This window comes from Myotis nattereri (genome assembly GCF_964212035.1).
Source record: "Myotis nattereri genome assembly, chromosome: 6".
NCBI lineage: Eukaryota > Metazoa > Chordata > Mammalia > Chiroptera > Vespertilionidae > Myotis > Myotis nattereri.
The window spans coordinates 71,354,755-71,376,474 of record NC_138081.1 but is presented as its reverse complement, the minus strand read 5'-3'; the positions used below and the strand labels follow the sequence as shown (position 1 = coordinate 71,376,474).

At 41.0% G+C, this 21,720-nt stretch overlaps 1 protein-coding gene across 2 annotated transcripts in view; it reads left to right on the top strand.

The window, feature by feature from the left end:
• Nucleotides 1–10,087: 10,087 nt before the first annotated feature.
• The window catches only part of AIG1 (androgen induced 1), a 205,718-nt gene continuing 194,085 nt past the window's right edge, over nt 10,088–21,720 (top strand). The window contains exon 1 of one of the 2 annotated variants that reach the window (XM_081094335.1): nt 10,088–10,373. In XM_081094335.1, the coding sequence (XP_080950461.1) occupies nt 10,233–10,373 (141 nt within the window). In that variant the 5' untranslated portion in view covers nt 10,088–10,232. The remainder of the gene's footprint in view (nt 10,374–21,720) is intronic. The other variant, XM_081094336.1, reaches the window with a different exon arrangement.

The window sequence follows — 21,720 nt, the reverse complement described above, 5'->3', positions numbered from 1 at the left end:
AGCTTCAGTCACCTGCAGCCTAAAAACGGCCCTCAGCCCCTTACCCAGACTAGCCAGGCACCCCAGTGGGGATCCCCACCCTGAAGGGAGTTTGACCAGCTGCAAACAGCCATCATCCCCTCATCCAGGCTGGACAGGCACCCAAGCGGGACCCCCACCCTGATCCGAGACACCCTTCAGGGTAAACCAGCCCGCCCCCACCCTTGCACCAGGCCTCTATCCTCCTATATAATAAAAGGGTAATATGCAAACTGACCCTAACAGCAGAAGGACTGGGAATGACTGGTCATTATGACACACACTGACCACCACGGGGGAGACGCTCAAAGCAGGAGCTGCCCTCTGGTGGTCAGGGTGCTCTCACATGGGAGGAGCTCTGCTCAGCCACAAGCCAGACTGATGGCTGCCAGTACAGCGTTGGTGGTGGGAGTCTCTCCTGCCTCCTCAGCAGCGCTGTCCAACTGCAATTTAGGCCTGCTCCCCGCTGGCAAGTGGACATCCCCCGAGGGCTGCCGGGCTGCCAAAGGTATGTCTGATTGCCATCTTAGGCCCAATCCCCCAGGCAGTGGGCCTAAGCCAGCAGGTGGTCATCCCCTGAGGGGTCTCAGACTGCGAGAGGGCACAGGCGGGGCTGAGGGACTCCCCCTTCCCGCTGAGTACACAAATTTTTGTGCACCGGGCCTCTAGTCTATATATATAAAAGCCTAAGCAACCATTAGGACCGAATGACCTGAACAACTGGAACATCCAGTCGACCAGTTGCTATCATGTGCACTGACCACCAGGAGGCAGACACTCAATGCAGGAGCTGTCCCCTGGTGGTAAGTGTGCTCCCATAGCCAACCTCCCATGGCCAGCTAACCTTCCCTGGTTCCTCCCCCTGGCCGGCAGGCCTGTCCTGCAGGCCCCAGCTGGCCCAGCCCCCACTGGGACTGGGCAAGATAGCCCCAATAGGCCATGATCGCTGGCCAGGCCTAGGGACCCCACCCATGCAAGAATTTCATGTACCAGGCCTCTAGTGTATTAATGAATAGCAGGACTGGGCCTAAATCCAGGAGTTTACCTCCCTGTCAATGCAGTGTTCCCTTCACTCTATAAAAATTACTTTATTTGCAGAGTTATTCTTGCAATTTCCCTCCCTTTAAGGAGGAAGACAAGTTTGTGCCAATAACTATTTTCCTGGACTTTATCATCTATTGTCCCAGCAGGGTGTTGTGACTTCTTTTACAGCCTGGCTTTATTATCTCTCTGAAAGGCAATGCTGAGAAAAATTCATGATTCTCTTATTTAGATGAAACCCCAGCTAGTTAATAATTTATGAAATAATTTTACTGCCACATGGATTTTTCTCCCATCTAATCCCATTGTACAAGTACATGTATGCACTAAAATTTTAACAGTGTAAACAGTGGTGTTGTTTTAAATCTTTGCTCCAAAGAGTTATAAAGCTGTACGGGAAATGAAATGTTAGCCTTGAAGGCAATGCTATAAAGATACACAATTATTTGTAGAAAGAGACATGTTCATTTGCATATTCTGGGCTGGTCTTTATTTTGTGGCTGCAATGTTCTCCTTGTAGCATCATTTAGCTTCATGTGACACAACACTTGACCACATTACTTTGACCAAACAGAGAGGTATTTTTCTCACACCACAAGAAATCTGAAAGGAGGCCATAGCAGGTATTGGTTCAGCTGGTGTATTGATGTCCAAATTTGAGATTCTCTGGTTATTTTCATCATGCTTACAAGACGGCTACTGCAGCTCCAGCCATCATATACACAGTGAAACAGGAAAAATAGGGACAGAGGAGGCCTGCTCTGGCAAAATCTTCCTCAGTAGTCTTTCCAGCAGTTTTCAACTTGACTCAGAACTGTGGCTGGGCCCAGCCAGATCACTGCAATCCAAGGTAAGCTTCAAAACATCCTGTGGGCCTGATATCTTCTATGTTCAGAGTCTAGCTGTCAGTGATGTAAGCAATTCATCTGGTATTTTTGACAGATGAATTTTTGAGATAAATGGAAACTGGATGCTCGGGTCCTGGAGGACAAGGTGTCAGAACTAGCCTTGGCTCCAGCTGGTCTGCTTGGGTACCAGGGCCTTCCCTCACGACGAGGCGACCGAGCGCTCTCTCAGCTCTCAGTAGGCCAACTTCACAGATAATTTAAACTGGCTTTTTACACTTTAGGAGGAGGACTGCTTGACAGTGCCATCTGTTATGAAAAACCACGTTTCCTGAAAACAAAATGATGGTGTTTGGTTTCATTTTGTTGAAACTTTCTTTTGTGCTGGGAACTTATTTTACATTTGTATCACACAGTTTTTAAAAGAGACTTTTAACTAGCTCTGAGGCTAACTAACACAAAATGGACTACAGACATTTTATCTGCCCTTAATTCTGGGGAAAATTGCTTAATATGGTCAGAAGTAGCAACCAATGCTAGCATTCCACATATCTGTGCTGTCACTTACTGCAGAAGCTACCAGTTCCCCCAAGTCTTGCCTTAGATGGGCAAAGAGTCTGGTCCCAGGGGAATAGTTTAATTAGCTGCTTCACATAATCTCAGTCCATTGAAGAATATACTTCCTATTTTACAAGAGAGAGAGAATGCTCTCTGACAAGTGTGTCCCCTACGGATTGGCTAGTTCCATAGGAAGGGTATCTCAGGGCAATCCCCTGTGAGAAGGTGATGGTGGTCGTGCCAGGGACGTTCACCAGCTGCCCCATTAGGAGAAGATGCCACAATCATCTCTTACTATAATGTGAAAGTGCTACCTCGTTGGCAAAAAATTTGCAATTGTAGGTATTATTAGAGAATTTCTGTCTGAGCTGGGCCTTCAGAGATAAGTAGAATTTTGACAGATGGAGAAGATGATATAAATTATTAGTACCCAAGAGGCATGAAAGAGAAAAAGTAAATGTTGAGTTTGGGGGGATGGGGAATAAGTATTCCTATGATAATTCATAATTCTTTCAAAAGGTGCAATAATGGAAGCTGAAGCACTGGGTAAAGGTCAGATAAACCATGGAAGATGTTGAGAGCCATGCTAAGGAAGTGAGAGTCACTGACTAGTTTTTAGTAGAGGAGTGATCAATCTGACTTAAAAAGTCTCAGGAAGATCATTCTAGGGGCAGTGCTAAGGGTGACATGGAGACGCAGTTACAGAGCTTATTCTAAAAGGCAACAACAGGAGAAATAAAAACGAAGGCTCAGATTTGAGAAATGTTACAGAGAACAGGTCACTAGAATTTGACTATTGACTGGATAGTGATCTCTCCAGATATCTGTTTTCTCCCCCGAGTCAGTTTCCTAGAAATGCCGTTAACAAAGTGCCACAGGCTTCAAACATTTATTGTCTCATAGTTCTGGAGGCTAGAAATCAAGGTGTCAGCAGGATCGATCCCTTTTGAGGCCCATGAAGGAGAATCCATTCCTGGCTTCTCTCCTAGCTTCTGGTGACAATCTGCAATCCTTGGCATTCCCTGGCTTGTCATTACTCCAGTCTCTCCCCCATCTTCACATGGCATTCTCTGTGTGTCTCTGTTTTCTTATAAGGACCTCAGTCATCTTGGATTAGGGGCCAACTCTATGCCTCTATGACATCATTTCTTAACTAATTATATCTGCAATGACCTTATTTCCAAATAAGGCCACTTTCTGAGGAATTAGAACTTCAACATATCTTTTTGAGGAACACAATTCAACCCATAATATCCCTCTTCCCTAAAAATAGAGGCCTGATTTTGGGCTGACCAGCCCCAGGATGGAGACTGCTTTTCCTAGCTTTGGCCACATGGAAGGATACTGTTCAATGAGGTGAAGGTAGAATAGTTGTATGGTAGTTTCTTCTGCGAACTTTTCTTAAGAAACAGTGTACATGTATCCTTTTGACCTGTCTTCATGATTTCCACCATCCTGCTTCCAGAATAGAGTTGTCAGCTACAACCGAAGCAATCGTCACTCTTACAGATTTACAGATGATGATGACTGGGCCTTTTGGACACCCTGGATAAGGTGTTCACGTATCTCTCTTTCCAAAGGATAGTACAGAAGTTCCTACCTGCAGCTGACTCTAACACACAGGTGTGCTTTTTTTTTTGGATGACACAATTTTTTAAAATCTGAATTAAAAAGCATTTCGGTAGGGCATTTACACCAGTTCGGTAGGGCATTTACAACCATGCCCATTACATCTAGCTTTACTTAGCTATGATACATGCCTGTTCTCTGAAGGAATTGAGTTTAAGACCTCTGAAATATCTTTTCATTATGCTGAACATTTATTTAGACTAGAGGCTGAAGGCTGTGGGGAGGAAAGGCCCCCTGGTGGTGGTGGTCCACCTTTTCTCTACCACCCAGAGCAAGTGAGTTCTAGAACCAAGCTCCTACATAGACTCGACACAGCAAAATAGAAATTCTGCAATTATCCTGACACTCACTGGGGAGAAGAACTTTAGCAATGATTTATGTTATTCTCGAATGTTTTGGAGATCTCTCTTCACCAGTAACCCCCATCTACCAAAGTAGTTGATGAACATGTTTCTTCTAAAAGCACCATCTCTTTACTGAGAATTCTGGTCAGTGGATTACCTTCAACTGGCCACACTTCCAGGGATATTTTAGGACCTTTAAGAGACTGACGCTTCCAGGACATCTAGCTCTGTCCAATGCTTCTAATGTAGAGGTGGTGCAGTTTCCAGAGATTGGGGACACTGCATAGGGGACAGTTTTTAAAAGGAAATAATGAGTACAGTGAGTACATATAGAATATGAATCACCAGTAAGCCATCCACATGGATCGTTCAGAACAGGCAAACCACATTCTATGTCCTAGAGCAGTGGTTCTCAACCTTCTGGCCCTTTAAATACAGTTGCTCATGTTGTGACCCAACCATAAAATTATTTTTGTTGAGGAGAACCAAGATGGCAGCATAGGTTAACGCCGGAGTTTGCTGCTTTGAACAACTACTTCAAAAGTGAAACCAAAAAACGGAAGGGACATCACCCAGAACCACAGGAACGCTGGCTGAGTGGAAGTCCTACAATAGGAGGAAAGAGAAACGCATACGGACACTCAGAGGAGGCGCAGTGCTGAAGTCAAATTCTGAGGTGCAGAGTGCGCGTGTGGAGCGGGCTGGCGGCGGAGGGCGCGGTTGGCGTTTTCAATCGGGAGGGAGTCGCAGACTCTGAGCTCCAGATACAGGCGAGTCTTTAGGGACCCAGACTCAAACGGGAGAAGCGGGACTGTCTGGCTTCGGTCAGAGCGAGTGCAGCTTTCTCTCCTAGCTTTGCAGCAGGTGCTGGGACTCAGAGAGGCAGAGCCCCTGGGGACAGGACTGAGAGCCGCCATAACTGCTCTCTCAGGCCCACCCTATTGATCCTGTGTGACCCGCCCCGCCCAAGCCCTGCACAGAGGCATTTGCCGGATAGCCTCAGGCAAAGGCTAGATTAGCACCTCCCTAGAGGACAGAAGTTCTCTCACTGCTGACACAGCTGATTCTCATAGCCACTTGGCCTAGAGGTCAAGCCCTCCCTGGTATTAGCTACAACAATCAAGGTTTAACTATAAGACTGCGCACAAAGACCACTAGGGGGTGCACCAAGGAAGCATAACAAAATGCGGAGACAAAGAAACAGGACAAAATTGTCAATGGAAGATATAGAGTTCAGAACCAAACTTTTAAGGTCTCTCAAGAACTGTTTAGAAGCCGCTGATAAACTTAATGAGATCTACAAGAAAACCAATGAGACCCTCGATCTTATATTGGAGAATCACCTAGAAATTAAGCATACATGGACTGAAATAACGAATATTATACAGACTCCCGACAGCAGACCAGAGGAGCGCAAGAATCAAGTCAATGATTTGAAATGCGAGGAAGCAAAAAACACCCAACCGGAAAAGCAAAATGAAAAAAGAATCCAAAAATGCGAGGATAGTGTAAGGAGCCTCTGGGACAGCTTCAAGCGTACCAACATCAGAATTATAGGGGTGCCAGAAGATGAGAGAGAGCAAGATATTGAAAACCTATTTGAAGAAATAATGACAGAAAACTTCCCCCACCTGGTGAAAGAAATGGACTTACAGGTCCAAGAAGCACGGAGAACCCCAAACAAAAGGAATCCAAAGAGGACCACACCAACACACATCATAATTAAAATGCCAAGAGCAAAAGATAGAGAATCTTAAAAACAGCAAGAGAAAGAAACTCAGTTACCTACAAGGGAATACCCATACGACTGTCAGCTGATTTCTCAACAGAAACTTTGCAGGCCAGAAGGGAGTGGCAAGAAATATTCAAAGTGATGAATACCAAGAACCTACAACCAAGATTACTTTATCCAGCAAAGCTATCGTTCAGAATTGAAGGTCAGATAAAGAGCTTCACAGATAAGGAAAAGCTAAAGGAGTTCATCACCACCAAACCAGGATTATATGAAATGCTGAAAGGTATCCTTTAAGAAGAGGAAGAGGAAGAAAAAGGTAAAGATACAAATTATGAACAACAAATACGCATCTATCAACAAGTGAATCTAAGAATCAAGTGAATAAATAATCTGATGAACAGAATGAACTGTTGATTATAATAGAATCAGGGACATAGAAAGGGAATGGACTGACTATTCTTGGGGAGGAAAAGGGTGTGGGAGATGCGGGAAGAGACTGGACAAAAATCGTGCACCTATGGATGAGGACAGTGGGTGGGGAGTGAGGGCGGAGGGTGGGGCGGGAACTGGGAGGAGGGGAGTTATGGGGGGGAAAAAAAAGAGGAACAAATGTAATAATCTGAACAATAAAGATTTAATTAAAAGAAAAAAAATAATAAAATAAAATAAGGAAGTGAAAATTTTAAAAAAAAATTATTTTTGTTGCTACTTCATAACTGTAATGTTGCTACTGTTATGAATCGTAATGTAAATATCTGATATGCAGGATGGTCTTAGGCGACCCCTGTGAAAGGGTCATTCGACCACCAAAGGGGTTTCGACCCACAGGTTGAGAACCGCCGTCCTAGAGGGACTGTCAAAGCGGACTCTCACCTGTCCTGATGGATGTGCTGGGCCTGGATATACTCCCAGGAAGAGAGAGCATTCAAGCAGGATGAGTAGCATTGGCAATGCACAGAAAGATTTGGGGGAGTAAGGGTATGTTTCAGATCTGTATGAGATTTAAATGGTGACTCTCACCTCATCTCCACACTACTTTTTCTAAAGCTTTTCAATGATTCTCCATTGAATCCTTGGTATTTAGAAATCTCCTTACTTAGTAGACTTCCCTGTAGTAAATACAATCCACTTGTAAATCAGGGGAAAATATACATACTAAGTTATAAAAGGGTGGTTTCTTAACTGGTGTTAAGCTACAAATAATCTTTTAAAAAGTGGCGTTCTCAGCTCACAATGCAGACATTACAGTGTATTTATAGCAATAAAAAGCTGGAAATAACCTAATATCTAAAACGATAGAAAAATTTAAGCAAAATATGATATGTTCATATTATGCCATGTTATGTAATCATTGAACACAATTTTATAAAGAATTTTAAATAATAAGTGAACATTCTTAATAAATCTAAAGCAAAAGAAATCTGTTTGATATGAATTGTTACACAGTATGTCACAACAAGCTAAGTATACAGGAGTGGGCAAAAGTAGGTTAATAATAATTATTATTATAATTAATTAATAATAATATAAGAATAAAATGTGTTTCACATATTCATAACTGTAAACCTACTTTTGCCAAGTCTATATATTGTAAAAAGACTTGCAGGTATATGATAAAATGTTCCCAGTGTTTTCTCTGGTTGATGAGAGAATTCCTATTTAATACCATAAATGTGCTATTTTTTCTTAACAAAGAAAAGCAACTCAAAGTTGTCATTTTTTGTGATTCCAAAGGGGTTTTTCTCATGCCCAAACCTCTAAAAGGAACACATCCCAACTTCTACCCTTGTGGTGCCGACAAATGTGAAGAGGGAAAAATGATTTGCTCAAACATTGATATTGCTAGAAAATGCTTATCTAATATAAACACAGCATTGAAGAAAATGCATAAACATTGATTATTATGAGACTAGGCATAAACAATTCTTCCTCCTGCATTTTTAAGTAAAAGCCCATGGCTATATGAAGTTGGCTTCTTGGAATACAACATAAGGAAGACACAGGGGTCCCTGTCATGTCCAAAACTAGCAAGGATTATCATGACTAACATGTCAGACACCCTTCCCTGCAAAAAAGAAAAGAATATCAGTTTTTAGAAGTACTCAAGGAAGTTTACCTTCAGCCAATATACAGAGTAAGATTTAGAGCTATAACAATAATACAGTTATCAAGAAGTTCCCAAAATTGTGGACTGACAGTCTCCACAAAATATCTGAGTCAAGGTTTATGCAAATGCTTTATTAAAAACTGCCACAGAACTCACTATCTTACCATGCTTAGACAGTCACCAAATAACAAAGGAAAATCCTTTGTTTAGGAAAGATTCAAAACACTTCTTTGAGTGCTATAGTTATTTATTTAAAAGAGAACTGAGTGCAGAATAAAATGTTAAATGACTTTATGAAACTATTTTTATGTTTTACAATGATGGGGACAGGGAGTCTTATTAATTATTTTTCTAAACTGTAAAGTAGGAAGGCATATCAAACTAAAAGGATATCACATGAACTCATAAAATTTTAAGGACCTAGCAAGATATATCTTCAGTAGTTCAACTTTTTAAGAAAACATTTTAAAATTTTGGACAGAGAGGAAACCTTTGGGTGTATGGGACAATGTTCCAACTAACTGAGCCACAGTGGCCAGGGCAGTAGCTCTACTTTTAAGTTTTCTAATCTTATGAACATGTGGCATGGACAAACAATTAAAAAAATAAACTCAACTTTTACATGAAGATAAAGCTATATAAATCACCAATAATGAGTAGTTTCAGGCTGGTAGAATCATCTTGACATTATATTTTTTTATGACATCATTTCTGTTAGCATAAGGCCAATTTTAAAAATCTACTGACTTTCTTAATTTTGGTTTAGAGCTTGATTGGAAAATTTCCAGCTAACATTTGTGAGTTGTAACTTTCTCTTTCTCTCTCCCAGTGGCTTACCCTGCCCCTCCGTCCACAGTCTCTGACTCAGAGACTATTTGGAGAGGACACCTGTTTTAAATGGATCCACAGGAAATACCTATGCTGTCTTTTCATAATTTGCCCCTGCATCTGGTTGGCTGAAATGTGATCACGCTGCCCACAGACTGATGAAACTCCAATGTGACAACATTTACTGGAAGGCAAGGAGAATCCAGTTTATATTTATTTTCCTTCCATTAAGGCCTGGATGTGTAGCGTAGGAAAAAACTAAATAAGCAAAAGGGCAAAACCAGTTTAACCCTGAGAAGATCAGTATTAAATTACACATACGGGTTTTACATCCTAATTCAGAATTTGTTTTTAAGCAGAATGCAACCTTCCAGCATAAACAGTTATCTGACACTTTCTCTTTTTATAACTTTTTATCCATAAACCTCTTTGTCCAAAGTTCACAGTCTTCTTATGTATTAACAGGATATTTATAAACCTCCTGTGGAAAGTGCAGGGAAGTCTAACTACTGGGATGGCATTTATAGGGGAGTTTTATAGTGAAGAATAGTAGTCTGACCCTAAAAATCCATTTGGGTCCAAAATAAAACAAGTCCATCTACCCGTGCTCAGGTCGACACCCCACGTTCACGCCTCCACCAAGCCCCCAACAGGAACCACCACAAGGACCTGCGCAGAGACCCCCCAGCTGGAAGCCTGGTGGACCCTGGGCTCCCCAATTCCAGGCCGGGTTTCTGACCTCCCGCCCGCCTCGCTGTCGTCACGGCAAGGGTCCCCACAGCTCGGCGTGCCCTGGGGGCACCCTCACCCCGCCCCCCACTCCCGGAACGCCTAGGGGGCGCCCCCCGGCCGGGTCTCCAGGGACGGAGAAGGCAGGAACAGAATGACGGAGATGACGACAGCGCTGACGCCACGCCGCCCTCGGCCCCGCCAACGGTAGTGCCCCACACGCCGCCCCGCCCGCGCAGGTTGCCCCGGCGCCCGCGGTTGCCAAGGTCCCGCGGGGCGCGCCCCGCCCCGCCCCGCCCCGCCCCGCTGCCCGCCGCGCCGGGCTCCCCGCCGCGCACCCTGCGCCTCCCTCCCTCCCTCCCTCCTTGCCGCCCAGCCGGCCCAGGCCTTTGGCGAACATGGCGCTTGTCCCCAGTCAGGTGCTGCGGGTGGCGATTCTGCTGTCCTACTGCTCTATCCTGTGCAACTACAAGGCCATCGAAATGCCCTCGCACCACACCTACGGAGGGAGCTGGAAATTCCTGACGTTCATAGATCTGGTAAGGCTGTCCTCTCCCCTCCCCCGTCCGCCCTGCACCTTAGCCGAGTGTATCTGGGGGTGCCCGAGCACCTGTGCGCACGCGCCGCCAGCATCCTCTGGGGTCCTCGCCTCTTCCCCAGCGATTGCGTCGGAAGGCCTGGCTGCGCCCACACAGCCCTTCTGTAGCACCCCATGTTACCTGGTCGCTGGGGCTCGCGTGGAGTTGGGGTGCAGCCAGGTGGTGGGCTATTCGGAGGGGAACACAGACCTGCTTCTAAGAGATGACACGCAGAGATTGTCAACTTAATACACGGATTGGACGACCTTGATCATGAGGGGCCTCGGACCCATTCGCCCTAGGTGCTTTCCAGAGCACCCATCGTGGGATCAAGTTGCAGCGACTGTGGAAACTGGGTCCTGTCGAATTACCTGGAGCTCCCTCTGCAAGGACCAAAACCCTCCACACAAAGAAAAGAAAGCGCCTAATAAAGTTGTCCTTTGCCCATTGTCGGTAATGTCCTTGCAACCATTTACCCAGAAACATTAGGGGAGAGAAATTTCCAAAATGCATTTCCAGTGTAAACTTACACTCTTCCGTATTTTCCTATGTAAACATTTGTACTAGTTTGCATAAGCAGCTCCTCTTTCGGCACAATATAATAGTCTTGGCAATTGCAGGGGTGTTTTGTTTTGTTTTGTTTTAATATGTACCTTATCCACTTCTGGCAATACAAGCGCCAGAGAATCAGAACGTGAACATAAGGGGGGAGAATGGCATGGGTGGAACCTAGGAACTTGAGAATGAAAGGTGGCTAACTTACTCTCCCAGTACACACTGAAAGGTGACCAAGCACGGACAGAGGGTTCAAACAAAAGTCACCAATGCTAAAGACTACAGAAAATGTAGAGCCAATTCCTGGGGATGCCGAGGTTGGCTACACAAGCAAGATTGTCATCTCTATTGTTGACTCTTAGTGTTGATGAGGAGAACTTGATACCTGCTTTAAGATATTTCCAAAGGCTTGAGACCTTCAAAGAAATGTAGCCACAGGGTTTTGTTTAGAAAAACCACCTTCTATTTTTATCACGTTAGAAGCATTCAGAGAGGAATTTAAGTTCCTTTCCCCAGCAGTCTCCAAATTGTGCTCATATCCTGAAGCACCAAGACTTCCCACGGTTTCAAAGGTTTCATTTTTCAGATCTTCAACTTCCATGTCTTTCTTGACATTGATCTCTCTCTGAATGTGTGTGACGCCTGCCAGTTGTTTTTTCTTGTTCCCATTCATCCAAGGGTTGAGCACATGACAAGGCTCTGTGCTGTGTTTATCTGTTCCTTTTAGCATTCAGAAGATTGTCACCAGAACTGTCTTCATATTTGACTGAAAAAGGAAGTCAGACTTGTTTTGACAGGAAAGTGTTTTGGGTTGATTGGCTCCACAAAGATGGTTGGCTCTGCCAATTATGCGATATGGTATATTTGCCATAGGTTGAATGAGTGAAATCTACAGCCCTGAGGTTCTGACAAATGTGTAGCAGAGCATTAGAAATCATGTCCCTTTTTAACGTCTTTAAACTAATGTTAGAAATATTTAGATATCATTTAAAAATATGTACCTAGGTTTTCAGAATTCTTTTAGGGACTATGTAAACAAAATTCCTCTTAAATTACTACTGTGTCCCCTTCCTTAATCAGACCTTACCTAGAGTGGGCCCATTTTAGTGCCACCGAGGAGCAATGCTGAATTAAAACACTGTTGGAGACCCCAGCAGAGCCATGGGAACTATGAACAGCACCTTTGCATTAGATACAGTGTGGAGGGGAGCAGAGAAGAGAGTCAGCAGGTGAGAGGGATACACATTGACAGTGCTAGTTAATCCATGAGAGGTGACTGCTTCTCATATGAGCATTGCTTACTGCGTGTTAAAAAACAAGACTCACAAAAAACAATGCACTTCTTATAATCTCCGGGTGACAGGAAACTGTAGTACAGCCAATTTGGCTCTACTTAAACTGTCACACAGTTTGTATTTTAACCTTTGGTGGTTGGACTTGTCTATTTTAAATAATGATCATCGCAAATACACTTTTATCTATCAGCATTCAGACATAGATTCAAATTGGAAACTTTTACTTTGTTTCATATTTAGATTCAGTTTGCATAGGGCCTTCAGCCAGTCATTCAAATGTCTTACTCTCTGTGGTTCTGATTGAAATATAATAATTCTCTTTAATCAAGAGTTCTTATGAGAAAGTGTGTATAGAATATGTTCACAGAAACACTCATGCAAAGTGATCTATATATCACTAATATATATATATATTTCGGAGTTTATAGTCTTTAGAGTGTAAGCATGTAAAGCTGTTAAAACAACCTGCCTGTCCATCCTTAGAAATGGCATTTGAAAAGATTAGGCTACTATAATTTACCCATTTAACTTTTCATTTTTGTGTGTTAAAAAACAAACAAAACAAAGCTGAATAAACTTCATTGCTTAATGCCTTGGACAATTTTAGCAATTCTAAACTCATTAGAGTAATTTTGGAAGAGGGTTTAGCTTCTCAGAATGTTAAGGAGAGGGCCCCTTTCCTCATCCACTTGGCTCACAGGGAGTCTGCACATTCATCCTGGTGGCCACAGTCTGATTCCATGTTCCATGGCATCAGTTTACCAGAACGTAAGTCAGGAATCTCAGACTATATGTATGAAGGAGATGGTTATATGGCCGTGGCAATTCCAGCTATGTCCATATCTTTCTTTAAGTCATCCCAATAGAATCAAAGCTCATGGTTAAAAGCTGAACTTCTTTTCCCAAGAACGTCTTTCCCCATGATTGAAAAACTGTAAAAGAACTACAGTTCTTTAAGAAAATTCAAATTAGTAAATGGAAATGCAACACTGTAATGTGGTAGGCAGAATAATGGATCCCCAAAGATGACCATCTCTTAATCCCAGGAATCTGTGACTACATGAGGTTACGTGGCAAAGAAGAGTTAAGGTTGCCAATTAGCTGACGTTAAAACAGGGAGATTCTCCTGGGCTCTCCAGGTGGAACCAAAGTAAATCACAAGAGTTTTTTAAAGTGGAGGAACGCAGAAGAGGAATCACTTGGAGGAAGATGTGGTTGCTGAAGAAAGTCACAGAGAGATGAAGATTGTTGGCTTTGAAGATGAAGGAAAGGTCCAAGAGCCAAGGGATGTGGGCGTTGTCTAGAAGTTGGAAAGGACAAGGGAATAAATTCTCCCCTGGAGCCTCCAGAAGAAATATGGCCCTGCTGACACCTTGCTTTTAACCTGGTGAGACCCATTTTGGGCTTCTGCCCTGCAGAAGTATAAAATAATGTGTGTTATTTAAGTCACTAAATATATGGTAATTTGTTACAGTAGCAATAGAAAGCTAGTCCACGTGACTTTATGTCCTCAGACCTAGAAAAGAAATTCTGAAATGTTGTTGTATTTATGCAGTGACTCAGCTAGTTCTTTCTGTATACTAGGTAATTGGTTAATTTGAGCTTTAACCAAAATATATGTTTTTGCCTACTGCATCTATGAAACTATGCAGAGGAGACATAAATGCAACAATGGGCAATATGAGAATCTATAAAAACTGAACAACATTGGAAAAACTAGATCTTTGCTTTACTGTAAAGTATTTTGGAGACTATCACTATGCAACATGCCGTGCCAGGAGAAGGAATACCCTTAACTGGAAATAAGCTGGAAAGAAAGAAAATTTAAACTAACTGAAGTTCAAATACCTCCTTAACCAATATTACAGCTGATGAATTTTCTTCAAATGATGCAGATTCCTTCCCTGGTCACTAATTAAAGGATAATTGCCCCTCCCCCCAAAGTTATATAACAATTGCCCCCAAAGATGATAAAAATGAGGAATTAGAATAAAACCAGTATAAATAAATTAAATGAAAAAGGCAGATGCATGTTGAGGCCTCAAAGTAGTGCTGGAGTGTAATAGGTATTTTTAAACATTTGAACAAATGGAAACTTTTTCTTACCAAATTTTATTGTTGATCTACTATATAGATCAATATATTAATCCTGCCTTCTATATTTAAGACATATCTAAACATATTTCAAAATACATTGAAGGTGACTCTTACTGTGATATGATTAGAAACATGTTGTAAAAAACAACTTTAAAATAAAAGGAAGAGAAAAATATGTATTAGACAACAGGGATAGGTTACTTATTGCCATTGTGAAACAAATTTAGCTAATCTTTAGGGCAACCAATGTAAAAAAGAATACACATTTGATTGCATTGTTCCTAGTGTTAGCATAAAGGAAACATAGCAATTTATCAGGAAAAAAAACAACAAAACAGTTCTTTCCAGCACTGACTTTTCAAGTTTATTTATCACTCAGGCTGTCATACAGAGAACATCAGGTAGCATAGTAGTAATGCCTTTGATTGGTTTTTAGCAGAACATATAGAAGTGTTCTTATAGTTGACTAGAGGCCCGATGCACGAAATTCGTGCAAGGGTAAGCCTACCTTCCCCCAGCTGCCGCACTGGCTTCCCTCTGGCACCCAGGATCTGGGCTTCCCTAGCAGCCCTGACTTCATCCAGAAGGTCGCCCAGTCTAATTAACATATTACACTTTTATTATTATAGATGTTTCTTATATCATCCTATATAATAAAAGGCTAATATGCAAATAGACCAAACAGTGGAACGACCGGTTGCAATGATGTGCACCGACCACCAGGGGACAGACACTCAATGCAGGAGCTGTCCCCTGGTGGTCAGTGCACTCCCACAGGGGTAACGGCCACTCAGCCAGAAGCTGGGCTCATGGCTGGCAAGCGCAGCAGCGGTGGCGGGAGCCTCTCCCACCTCTGAGGCAGTGCTAAGGAGCAGTGAGCCGAGCCAGTAAGGAGCGAGCAGGCGGGCGTTAAGGAGTGAGGGATCCTGGACTGTGAGAGAGTGCAGGCTGGGCTGAGGTACAACCCCCCTCCCGCATGAATTTCATGCACTAGGCCTCTAGTACTTTTATGAAAGCCAAAGGCTTGGTCTTATATTTTGACTAGGTGAAGACATTTTTGTAGAGGTTTAAGGTAATATGATGTAGGCACTTATTTTTGTTATCTAAATCTGTATTGCAAAAGAATTTAAGAAAACCAGAGTGTGAAGGATAAATAAGGATGTGGGTTGTTCAAAGATCAGGAAATAGTCAAGAATACCTGGAGGATACATTTTTTGCTTTTAGACATACTAAGAATTTTTGGCATTTAAAAAAAATGTTTAAAAGTTAGAACTACATATTATACAACAAAGGTGAAATTTTTAAAAAATCTTTTTTTTTTTTTAAATAGTAGAATCATCTTTGACCCTGAAATGTGCTCATAAACCTGAAGGATTAAATAATGTTTTTTCCTAACCTAGGGGAATAATTGTGAGTTTAATACTTTGCAAAGCACCCTGTTCACTTTCTTTGAAAGTGTTTCTTTTGAATCAAACATAAAATAGAGGCCTGGTTTTGTTAGAGTGGAGGCTCTAGTTAAGCATATAATCACCCATTCCCTTTCTTAGTTGCAACTGTTATTGAAATTACAGAAAGTCATCTGACCACTAGTTGAGGTCACTTCTTTTCCCATCCCTGCCATCCCCCATCCCTGGTATAACATTTAGCAAAATTGGTGGCTGCTCTTGAGGGTTTTCATTTGTTTCTCTGTGTTCCCCTGAAGTGTCATGTGTTTCTGTGGAACTGTGAACAATAGTACAATTTTCCATATTGAATCAGATATTCCTGTGCGCCAACATGCTTGGAAAAGTCTTTCTGCTTAGGATTCCATAACAGCAGAGCTTTCTTTTGTATCTAGCAGCCTATGGCTAGACAGCAAAGGGCCCATCACCGGCAGGGCAGTCCTCCTGGAGTCCAGTGAGCACAGAGCTCCCTTTGAATGCAGCGCATCCCTTGATCATATCAATTCTGGAGCAAGGTAGGGAATGTAGTTTCGATTGGCTTCATCAAGATAGACTACTCAAGAATAACCAGAGAAATTGCTTGAATACTGTTTTGCATCTTGAGAAAATAGAACGTGTCCATTACAGTATTTTAGAAGCATGGAGTTCTAAAAAGTCAGTGAGATAATGGTATAGCCCGTTAATACTGACTTAGATGTGTCAGGCTATTATTATTTAAACATTTAATTTCACAAGCAATACATAGAATCATAGAAAATTTGTACAGTACAGGAAACCATAGGGAAGAAAATACACTCCATCTTAATTTAACCCTAATTTTCTGTGCATCTTAGCATTTGAGTGCTTTAAGGTGGTATTTAAATGGGAACTTTATATACACATGGAAATACACACAAAGTCAGGCTGCAGTTATATATTATACACACACACACACACACTCACACTGAGTGGCCAGATTATTATGACCACCCCATCAGTACTTCATTGGACCACCTTTTGCCTTCAATACTGCGGTGATTCTTCTTCAGGCAATGCCAAGAAGAATCACCGCACTATTGAGGGCAAAAGGTGGCTCATTGAAGTACTGATGGGGTGGTCATAATAATCTGGCTGGTCATAATAACATAATAATCTGGCTACTCTCTCTCTATATATATATATGTACTATATATATATGTGTATATATATATATATATATATATATATATATATATGATATATACAGTGTATGTACATGTATAGTCAGATTTAAAAGTTATTTTTAAATTGCAGAGAAGAATATTACTCAGAGATACCAATGTTAATATTTTGTGTTTTACCTTTTGAGCCATATATATTCTTTTTTTAAAAAAAGAGAAAAGCTCAATATATACATACTAGAGGCCTGGTGCATGAAATTTGTGCACTGGTGGGGGAGGGGAGTGTCCCTCAGCCCAGCCTGCACCCTCTCCAATCTGGGACCCCTTGAGGGATGTCTGACTGTCACAATCTGGGACTGCTGGCTCCCAATCGCTCACCTGCCTGCCTCATTGCCCCTAACTGCTTCTGCCTGCCAGCCTGATAGCCCCCCCCCCAACTGCCCTATGCTGCAAACCTGGTTGCCCCAACTGCCCTCCCCTGCTGGCCTGGTCCCCCCCAACTGCCCTCCCCTGCCAGCCATCTTGTGGCCGTAGATGCCACCATCTTTGAGGAAGTGGCAGTGAATTAGCATATCCCCTCCTTATTGGCTATGGGCACCACCATCTTTGCGGCAGCATGAGGGTCAGTTAGCACATCACCTCTTTATTAGATGGGATGGTTTGTAAAACTTAATTTTTAAATTAACATTCACAAAAATTAACTCTTTTGGTGTACAGTTTATGGGTTTTGATAGATGCATAGACTCATGTAGCCACCACCACAGTCACCTAAAGATATTCCTTCATGCTATCCCCTTGTAGCCAAACTCCCCCCTGAATCTTAGCAACCCCAGATTTGTTCTCTATCCCTATGGTTTTGCCTTTTCTAGAAAAAACATAACATATAGTACATAGCATTTGAGTATGGCTCTTTGAATTTAGCATAATGCATTTCAGATTCCTACATGCTGTTGTGTATCAATAGTTTGTTTCATTTTATTACTGAATAGTATTTTTTTAATTGTTGAATTGTATCCCATGGTATTCAACTTATGAATACCATGGAATATTTATCCACTCATAAGTTGAAGAGCTTTTGAGTTTTTTCTAGTTTGGGGTAATTATAAAGCAGCAGCTATAAACATTTGCATACAAGTTCTTAAATGAACATGAGTTTTCATTTTGACTAGGAGTGTACCTAGGAGTGGGATTGCTTGGCTATATAACTGGATAAGAAACTGCCAAACTGTTTTCCAGGGTGGATGTGCCATATAGTATTACCATCAGCAGTGTGTGAGAGTTCCAATTGCTTTGAGTCTCATCAGTGTGGCATTGTCAATTTTTTCTTCTAATTTAGGTATTATAATAAGTGTGTGCTAGTATCTCATGGTGGTTCTAATTCGCATTTTACTGGTGACTATTGATGTTAAGGGTCTTTTTCTGTGCATATTTATCATACATATCATATCTTTGAGAAGTATCTTTTCCAGTCTTTGCCCATTAAAAAATTAGATTGTTTCTTAGGATTGAACGTTAAAATTTTTTGTGTATGCTGAATATAAGTTCTTTGTCAAATAAGAGATTTGCAAACATTTTCTCCCTGGCATGGCATGTAATTTCTTTTGCAGGGCAAAAGTTTATCATTTTTATGACATCCAAATAATAATAATTTTTTTCTTTTATGGAACATGCATTTGATGTTTATTTAAGAAAGTTTTACCTAATCCAAGGTCAAAAAGAGTTTCTTCTCTATTTCCTTTTAGAAGTTTTACTTCTTAGACCTATGATCTTTTTCGAGTTAGTTCTTTAGGTATGGTGTCAAATTAAGTCTCTTCCCCCACCCCATAAGGTTATACAGTTGTTCCAGCACCATTTCTTGAGAGGACTATCCTTTCACAATTGCTTTGCACCTTTGTCAGAAATCAAGTGACTATATTGTGGCTCTATGTGGATTCTATTCTGTTCTACTGATGTGTCTGTCTGGTCACAAGTCCCACACTGTGTTGATTATTGCAATTTATTATCAGCCTTTTTTCAAAATTTATTAGGCTATTCCTAAATGCTTTGCCTCTGTTTGAATTTTATACTACTCTTATAAATATCTACAAATAATTCTACTGGGACTTTTGAGAGGAATTTCATTGAATCTACAAAATTATTTGGGAAAACTTGAAATCTTAACATGTACTCTTCCAATCCATGAACATGATACATCTCTCTATTTATTTAGATCTTTGATACCTTTCATTGGTGTTTTGTAGTTTCCAGCGTACATATACTGCACATATTTTGTTAAATATATACCTGTTTTGTTTTTATTAGTGCTATTACAAATGGTATTTTTAAAATTAGCCTTTTATTAAATCTTTCATATTTCACATTTTTATTGAGTTAATTGTAGATTGACGTTAGTTGTATAACATAATGCAGAGAGATCTGTGTAGCTTTACTCAGTTCTCTCCAATGGTAACGTCCTGTATAACTGCATCATAATATCACAACCAGGACATGGATCTTGAAACAGTCAAGACGCAGAATAGTTACATCACCACAAAGGACCTCATGCAGCATTTTTATGGCCACACCTACTTTCTCCCTTAGTCCCATCCCTGGCCCCTGTCAACCATGACTTTGTTCTCCATGATTTTGTCTTTTCAATATTATTATATAAATCGGATCATATATATGTGTCCATGGGGATTGGCTTTTTCACTCAGAATAATTCCCTGGAGATTTCATCCAAGTTGTTTCATATGTTGATGGCATGTTCCTTTTAATGCTGAGTGGCATTTCATGGTATGCTTGCAACACAGTTTGTTTAACCAGTCACCCATTCAAGGATATCTGGCTAAATTAGCTTATCCTAACCATTATATGCTTTTATCATTGCTCAGTTTCAAAGGTAAATTCTAGTCTTGTGTAGGCCTCTCTAGAATAAGAATGACTAAATTATTTTGAAGATCTCTCTAATCAGACTGCCCCTCTTTGCTCTTAAATTGCGATTTTAAATAGCATAGAATAAAAAAAGAACTGTGTTATTGTAACTGTAAGTAAGACTTAACTTTGATACCTCATAATGTGAATTCCCTTGGGCTAAGATTTCACTTACGTGTGTACTACCACAGTGCCATGCTGGTACAGATAGTTAAAAGATAAGTACATGATAATAATTGATAAGCAGTTTTCCTAATGACTTCTCTGTCTTCTAAGTTAATAATAAAAAATAAAATATCTTTTGATCTTGACATGGATCTCTATCAAATATAAGTTAGAAGTCAAGAGAAGTGTATCAAAGACACTGCAATACCATTGCATTTGCTTTATTTCTACTTCGCATTTTTACTGAATGGCAACTTAAAATTATAACTTAAAATTATTTTTTATTCTAATGCATTTAATGTTTCCACATGTTAACACAAGTTAAACTCATAACTTCACTGCAATAACCACAACCTGAGCCAATTTATGTTTGCCACAAAAAGTCATTATGATGTGACCTACTTTGATATTTTAAAAATTGCCATTAGTGTCCTTAGGCATAAATAGAAAGGGACCATCACTCTACCAGAAGATCTAAACTGTAAAGGAAAAGAGATTTTTTTAAAAAATAGAATGCCAACAGATGTAACCTCCCTGTTTTTTGCTGAAATGGGGCTTGCTCTGTGAATTTGTAGTGGGAGGATTTCCCCAGTCTTTATGCCTTCCTCATTTCCTCATTTTTTAAAACCAAAGATTCGTGGTCCAACATTATAAACACATCCTTGCATATCCTCAATTACCATATCCCTTTTGCCTTCAGTTTTACTCAGCTAGAAAATCTGTAATCCTGATTAACCCCGACTACCTGCCTACGCATGTCTGCACCTGAGCAGCTGAGCACTATTTAAAAAATCACAGAAGCATGCCATTGGGTCTTGCTTAATCTGTATGACCACAGATATCAAGTGGGCGCCCAGTACTGCCAACAATGTGCTACAGTCCCTAGTCAGTTGAATATCTTATTCTCCAAGTGCCTGTTTCCCTCTGTCCTCAAACTTGGTCATCCCTTCCCTGATCCTCTCAGTGCTCACTCAGAGAACAATCTTCATATTGGCCAAAGCACATAATGAACTTGCTACTTGTTTCAGTAAGAACACAAAAGCAATCAGAAGAGACTTCTACTTCTCCCATTATCACGTCTACCAATCTACCTTCAAGTGAAGCTGTACTCCATGTTCCTTCCTGTTAGATGAACTGTCTGTTCTTCTAAGGACAACTCTTCTGTGTGCACACTCAACAACCTCTAACCTACCTGCATATTCTGTTACTCAGATTACCCCCTCTTCCCTCCTGTATTATATAATTTTCCATTTCTATTACCTCATTTGAATCTGTATACACACATACTATGCCATATCTCATCGTAAACAAAACAAAATAAAATTTATCTTGATCTTGAGTCTTTTAGTGCCACTCTATTTTTCTTAATCTATTTTCAGCAAAGCTCTTAAAAGAACCGTCTACACATCTAGTTTCCACTTCCTCTTCTCCCATTCTCTCTTAAACCCACTGCTGAAAGAGCTATAATTAAGGTCATCAGTCACCACTACACTGACAGATATAATGGCCAATTTTAAATCTTTATTTAACTCAAACTCTCAGGAATATTTGATCCAGTTGGTCACTTTCTGTTTCTTGAAATACTTTCTTAAACTTGGCTTCTGGGAAAATATGCCCTCCTGACTTTCCTCCTACTTTTCTGGCTGTTTCTTTTTAGTTTCCCTTTCCAGTTTCTCTTCCTCTTCTTAACCTCTCAATGTCA